The sequence below is a fragment of the Fundulus heteroclitus genome, chromosome 23, assembly GCF_011125445.2.
Source record: "Fundulus heteroclitus isolate FHET01 chromosome 23, MU-UCD_Fhet_4.1, whole genome shotgun sequence".
Lineage (NCBI taxonomy): Eukaryota > Metazoa > Chordata > Actinopteri > Cyprinodontiformes > Fundulidae > Fundulus > Fundulus heteroclitus.
The window spans coordinates 32,324,723-32,332,074 of NC_046383.1; the positions used below are offsets into that span (position 1 = coordinate 32,324,723).

The 7,352-nt window shown below is 45.8% G+C and overlaps 1 protein-coding gene across 1 annotated transcript; it reads left to right on the plus strand.

The window, feature by feature from the left end:
* The first annotated feature begins 4,509 nt into the window (after positions 1-4,509).
* LOC110368773 (transmembrane protein 271) lies at positions 4,510-6,308 on the plus strand. Its single transcript, XM_036127522.1, has one exon. The coding sequence runs from the start codon at positions 4,893-4,895 to the stop codon at positions 5,682-5,684; it is 792 nt and encodes a 263-aa protein (XP_035983415.1). The 5' UTR covers positions 4,510-4,892; the 3' UTR covers positions 5,685-6,308.
* The last annotated feature ends 1,044 nt before the right edge of the window (positions 6,309-7,352 follow it).

Sequence of the window (7,352 nt, forward strand, 5' to 3'; positions counted from 1 at the left end):
ATTTGGGCATCCACTGCCATGAAACCTCACAGTTACAGCTGGCCGCCAGAAATGACAACGGACACAAGACCAGCATCTTTGTGATCAACATTTACTTTAATTGTGGACTGTAATGTAATTATGTCATTCAAAAGGAAAAGGGATAAACCAAGCACCCAGAGGACTTGCCTTTGCTGCGGGCAGGACCTGCCTGTAGAGATCAGCACCTCAGGAATTAGCCTGTCCCATTATAAATATGGGTCTGGAAAGAGAGGAACACCCCTTTAATCTGCCGGCGCTATTATTATGAACCAAAGGTTTTCACACTCAAACGTTCACTTTTAGACTGTGGGTTGTAGCTTGTGTTTGGCATTACAGAGCTGACTGTGGGTGACTCACATGATGCGTCCTTCTAGGTTTTATTCTGAAATAAAAAGAGTGTAATGTAATCCTTGTGGTCCTGTCTCCACCAGTGCCAAGGCCATTTGGACACCGAAAGAGAAAACAAACTGCAGATTCTGTAGGCCCACCCACACAATTCTATTAAATCTCTTTTAAATAAGATCCCAGCGGACCATTTTTTTTCCCCTTTTATCTACACTGTCAGCATGCTCACTGTAGGGAAAGATGTGGAGGAGTTTAGTAAGCCGGACAGAAGGCCTCACCAGCTCAAAGCGTCGGTCCTACTTTAGCAGCTGCTGGTCCTCTTCTGCTGATGGGTTTGTTTTATATCATCACACCGGAGTTCAAAATACAAGTTTATATATATTAGCATAAATTATGTAGAGATGCTGTCATGCTGTGTACGGAGGACATACTGAAAGTATTATCCAAAAGAAATGAGTTGTGACTTTGGTAAAACATTACTGGAGGAAATGAGATTCATGGTCTAGCATTGCTGCTGCCAGACTGTGTTTTAGCATAAGGCTGAGGGCTTTAAGGGTGTGCACAGAATCAAACGTTCCTTAGAGCAAGGCATCTCTCCTTCTGAAGGCACACTCTGAAAGCTGTTGGGGTATTTCTTTAACTTAAAAGTTGGTTACTCCATTGGTATAGTAGGTGGACGGTTTTAACCAAACAGTGAGGCAAGAAGTATGGCATAATTTGCCAAGTTAGAGAAAAGAATACAAACTGCCTTATTATTCTACATAATACTTCAAAATAGTGTTCATATCAAGCGGATCATGCTAATGAATTAAAGGAGCTATAAGTAACACGGACACCTTGTGGTACAAATCGGTACAACATCTTGCCAGCGGATTTTTAGTTCTTTTATCTAAAATAATGACATTTTGCTTGTTGCTCATTTAAACACTCAAGTGGCTAATTGATCTGACACTTTTTTGATGGCTACAGGATGCTGGCATACCAGAACAGGTCATACAAACTGTGTTGATGTTTCTGTCCACAGCTGAAGTCCACATTTTTTCACAACAATCTAATATGCCGTTTTTAAATGGTGTGTTGCTGTTGTGAAGTTTTACTTCCACAGGACAGGTCCATGATGTTGTATTCTGTTCTATTTCTGCTCTGCTTCTGCTTCCATGTTTGCACGCTGCTGCCCTTTTGTCAAAATAAAATACGAAAATGCTGCACTCTGTTTTGGGAACCCTGGGAACTCTCATATGAAGGAACCAGGGAGTAAAAACGGGCTACACCATTATATAGGTACTCCCGTTGGCTGCTATGCCAACCTTAAGTAGAAGAGAGAGACCCATCCAATATGGTGGCGATGCAGGATGCTCTTGGGCACGTAATGAAGCGTCTATATTTATAATGTGCTACACTGAACCGAAGTAGTTCTGGACCGTACATCTAGGTTTGAAAGGAGAAAAACAAACTAAGACATTGTTGATGGAGAGGACTGATTGTTTATGGGGAATGTTACTTGCATCCCGGACAACAAATGATTTCTGTTAATTTTACAGGAAATATCTTACTTACTTGCACATACTTACATTAATCTTTCACTGGCCAAGTGCTTAACACTAGTTATTGTTATATTCAACTTTCCCTCTTTGACCAAACAATAGGTCATAAAGTCAGTATGGAAAGGGAATACTTATACAGAGTATATACTATCAAGTATGAATCTTCTCATGCAAATTCAGATAGTTGTTGATCAGCCGTATAACACAAGTTGAGGTTGTCTTAAAGGAACCACATAGAAAGTTTTGGCAATGCGTCCCATTGACGGGTGCCCTTTGTGCTGAGACAGAATGGATTACTGGACTTCAGCTGTGGACAGAAACATCAACACAGTTTGTATCTCCTGTTCTGGTATGCCAGCATCCTGTAGCCATCAAAAAAGTGTCAGATCAATTAGCCACTTGAGTGTTTAAAGGAGCAACAAGCAAAATGTCATTATTTTAGATAAAAAAACTAAAAAATATCTTTGTGAAGAACTAAAGGTATCTTTTCAGATGGACTATGGTGTCACACACCATCTCTCTTTGTTGTTCTCCAGTCTCTTTTTTACCCCCTCCCTGCCCATAAAATGCCACCACCAGGCACAACATGGCAGAGAGAGAGCACCCCAGCAGAGCCACATGTTCTCTTGGTAACAGTAAGTAACACATAACACATACAAGTTATGTGTTACTTACTTCTTAACAAGGCATGTTCCTCTGAAAGGTGATGCTGTGTTACTGTGTTTTAATCCTTTGCAAATATGCGCATAGGAGGCGACGGGGGAGAAGGGGAGGGGAAGTGGGTGAAGGGTTGCAGCTGGAGTGGAGGTAGAGAGAAGCGGGGCTTGATTCCCAACTCGTTTTAGTCTACAGACAGTCCTCAACCCCCACCTAGTAGTGAAAAAGCACTAATTGCTCCTTTAAGTACTTGTTGTCTGTCATATGACCATCAGTTGCTAAATGATGGCATTACCTAATTGGCCATTTGACCGTAATGGGAGTCATATAGCAATAGAATCATGTTATGAAAGAGACAGAAAGTGGATCAAAAAAACATCTAAAAAATTTTTAAAACTACAATTAAGTTCTGTTGAGTTTGGAGTTGAGTTCTGTTGAATTCAAATCTTTCAAACACTGGAACTTTTTGGGCTAAACCAGCCAAACGATGGGGCGCTCATCTTCTGTTCTGATTGCAGCTGGGAGGGGCTGACGTGCTAGAACAGGCTCACATGTGAGTGGTTGTGGGATGGGGAAGGGTCCCCTGGCAGCATCCCCTGCTAATTGATGACAATAAAGGCCAAAACACGCTGGTGTCAATTTGGCATCTGATGCCACAGAAAATCGGGTCATTTGATGTCCATAGCAGTTGCAATAAAGCGAATGGGGCCGCGCAGACGGCTAGCGATATCCCGCGACTCTGTCTCTGACTGTCTGTCTGCCAATGATAGACCAGGGGTCTATTTTTGTGGGACCCACACACCAATGTGCTGGGAAAGTCATTAAACAGACAGGAAGTGAGAGCCAGTGGCAAAGTAAAGCACATTCGCTTTGGGGATATTTTCGTTTTTTGTTTCATTTCCCCCTAGTCTACTTACCCATGGTAGAAGCTCAAAAGTACTGAGAAAGAGTAAAAAGTGTAACAGCGACCTTCTTTGTGATCACTTCCACAACAGCTTGTGTTTAGGCTGTCGGGATTTCTGCTATATACTCTTGCATGGTTACTCAGTATTGCAAGTGCAAAACCTTACACAGAGGCTGTGTGTTTTGAAGAAATTGGATTGGAGCGTGAAGAGTCGATATGCTTTGGCCTCAAGAATGATACATGTTTTCACAACAGTCTCCAAAAACTCTTCAGGAAGATTAGAAGAACTACTAGATTTGACTCCAAGGGTCACATGGCAATATTATAGAAACATGCAATTAACTAGAGGTTATCACTGAAAAGTTCATCTGTTTCAATAACTCGGTCCACTAAATGAAAACTCAGAAGCAGAGAATATGTCCGTTTCTGTACCTACTATATTCTTAATAAGAACCGCAAGTTTTGTTTTCATTCTTTTTATTTAGCTTTTAAAAACAAATTCTTAAAGTGCACTTTGCCCAAGTGACGCAAAGTTGCCTACTTATTAAACCTAAGTTACTTATGTTTGGTCTGAGACCAGGTGTTGTTGGTCCTAAACATGTCAACAGATTTTTAAATTTGAATTTTGCTGAACACATATTGGCCAAATTGCACACACTGATTGAAATCTGTTTAGAAATACTGGTTAACCTGAATGCTTTGTTTCTGCTTTTCTCTTTTTCTTTTTAGGGGCTCTTTTGACACGAGGAAATTAAAATAGAGATTGTGGCTTTATTTTTAAAGTTTGGGGGATCTTTTTATTGCCACAATAGCTACTACATGACTGGCAAATGAAACGCATGTTCTGCTCCCCGGCAGTTTTTTTTATGGTGTAATGGTTGATTTGACCACCAACTAAAACGTCACTTTTCTGCTGCACTTCATATTTGCTCTAGTGGGGGTCCGGGTGCGTCGAAGTCCCCGTTAGAGTTTGAACGCCCCTGGGTCATCACGGGTCACCCCGATCATCTCCTCCCTTTCTACAAAAAAAAAAAAAAAAAAACACCTCACTGCGCTCCAGCCGGCAGGCTCGGCGGCACCCAGACCACACTCCCACCCTGCAGGGGCTCAGAAACGCGGGGGAACTTTAGTTGAGAGGAGCGCCTGGACGTGGGATACAGCGATCACTGGCTGCGCGTGGATTATCGATAACTGCTGAGGGGAAACGGCTCCGCTTCCTGCCATTAATTATTTATAGGCTCCCGTACGGCGGCGGGGATGCGAGAGAGACGTCGCAGCGGCGAGGATCGCCCGCTCTGAACCGGAGGAGTCACCGGCAGATGATGTCCCAGCGCCAGAGTGTTTCCAGAGGAGACGGAGGAGAGCACGAAGGAGGATGAAGAAGGGGGGAGAGGGGTCGAGAGCGGCAGAGGTGGGCTATAATGAAGTTGAGTGGGAAAGGACTGTGCACCGTGTGCTCCAGCGCCCTCCTCTTCGTGTGCGCCCTGAGCGAAGTTGTCGTTGGATTAAGATGCGTCTCGCTGGGATCTACGGTGAAGGCGCACTTCCACCTGGGCGCCGCCGCCGGGGCTTTCTACTCCGGGCTCCTGGTGGGCATCGGCCAGGTGCTCCTGGGCTCGGCGATGGTGTGTTGCGTGCAGAAGCCCGGCTGCAGAAATTTCTTCCTCCTGGGTGTTGTTGTCTTCTTGCTGGGCGTCCTCACCGCCTTCTCCGGCGCGGTGGTGGACGGGGACACGGCTTCTCTGGTGGAGAGGAAATTCTCCCACTACTGCTTCCACTCCGTGTTTGTGAACTCCGCCTGCCAGCAGCTGAGGGAGTACCAGCGGACCCTGGTCATCTCCACGGTGCTCAGCACGCTGGAGTGCCTCCTGGGGCTCCTCAACCTGGTCATCATCAAACGCTACAAGGCGGAGCAGTTTTCTAGGAGCAGGCAGCGGCAGCGGCAGAGCAGCGGGGCCATGGTGCTCAGCGAGGAGCGGGACTGCTCCTCGGCGGGGCTCCAGCCGGTGTCCTACATCAACCTGGGGGTGTTCAGCGTGCTGGACGAGACGGGGGCCGAGGCGCAGCGCGGCGGACACCCGTCCATCGAGCTGCCCGGATACTGGCCCTGGGACCCGGAGCTCAACCACTGCTTCCCATTCTCATACCCGATCCCCAGCGAGCTGCCGCCCGCCTACGAGGACATTTTCCCCGCCGAGGCATGCAACACATAGCCGCTCCGTCCGGAGCAGCTCCCGTCTCTGCTGTGACAATCACTGACTTTCTTGCTCGGACTAAAAACCCACCTTTCCTTCCAGATACGCACCGCAGTAAGTTACGCAGGAGGTTTCTTGTTTTTCCAGGCGCGCACGCAGCGAGGAGCCAGGTAGAAACAGCGCAAAGTGGCAGCCTCCAGGGCCCAGACAGTGCAGGCACGTTCAGGCCCAGAAACGCAACAGCTTGCTGGAGTAAAAAAAGAAAAAAAAAAAAAGCCCCGACCAGAGTCGATGTTTTCTGGATGATTGCTGTTGACGTTTTTACTTGTGAATAAAAATGTGTGTTTAACCTCAGCTGAAGTCACGAAGATGAAAGGGGGGAGCTTCAGCCTGGACTTCCAAGTTTTCAGAAGTCCGGGGAATATTTAAAGCAGGATTTTATTTTTATTTTTTTTAAATGTGGCATCACTCCTAAAAATGTCTTTATTCCTAGGGGAGAAAAAACAGCAACAGAAGACGCGCCAGACCTGTATGTAACAAAGTCACTGAAATACAGAGCCTTTTGCAAATGTGTTAACACCCCTTGGCATTTTCCATGTTTTTGTTGCCTCACAACCTGGAATTAAAATGGATTGTTCTAGAGTTTGCACCATTTCATTTACAGGACACCCCTACAACGTTGAAGATGTTTTATTATTATTATTATTATTATTATTATTATTATTATTGTGAAGCAAACAACAAATAGGACAAAATAGCAGATAACTTCAGCATGCAGCTTGTTCACCTTTTGCAGAGATTCCAGCAGCAAGTGGCTCTGGATCCGTCTCTGTGAGCTCGCCACATCTGGCCCCTGGGATTTTGTTCATTCCTCAAGGCAACACTGCCACAGCTCCATCTTGACTTGTAAACAGCAATTTTCAAATCTAACCACAGAGTCTCAATAGGATTGAGGTCCGGGCTTTGACTAGGCCGTTCCAACACATTTAAATGTATCCCTTAAACCCCTCCAGCGTAGCTTTAGCAGTGTGCCTTGGCTCATTGTCCTGCTGGAAGGGGAACCTCTGTCCCAGTCACAAATCACAGGAAGACTGATTGCTGCGTTTTGAACCATCCATCTCTCCCTCGAGTCAGACCAGTTTCCCAGTACCTGCTACTGAAAAAAACATCCCCACAGCATGATGCTGCCACCACCATGGTTCACTGTGAGGATGGAGTTCTTGAGTTGATGGGATGTGTTTTCCTTCGTGGCCTAAGGGTTAATTTTCAGTCTCATCTGACCGGAGCACCTTCCTCCATACATGTGGGGAGTCGCCCACAGGCCTTTTGGCAAACTCCAAACATGCCTTCTTATTTTTAACACTCACTAATAGCTGTTTTCTGGCCACTCTTACATAAAGCCCAGCCTAATGGAGCGTACGGCTCACTGTGGTCCCATGGACAGATCCTCCAGTCTCTGCTGTGGAGCTCTGCAGCTCCTTCAGGGTTACCTTTGGTCTCTCTGCAGCCTCTGATTGATGCTCTCCTGGCCCGGTCTGTGGGTTCTGCTGAGCGGTCCTTTCCTGGCAGGGTGGTTGTGGTACCATGTGCCTTCCATTTAAACACTTAAACGCTCCAGGGGAACATTAAAGATTTGGATATTTTTTTATAGCTCCACCCTGACTTGTACTTCTCAACAACTTTGTC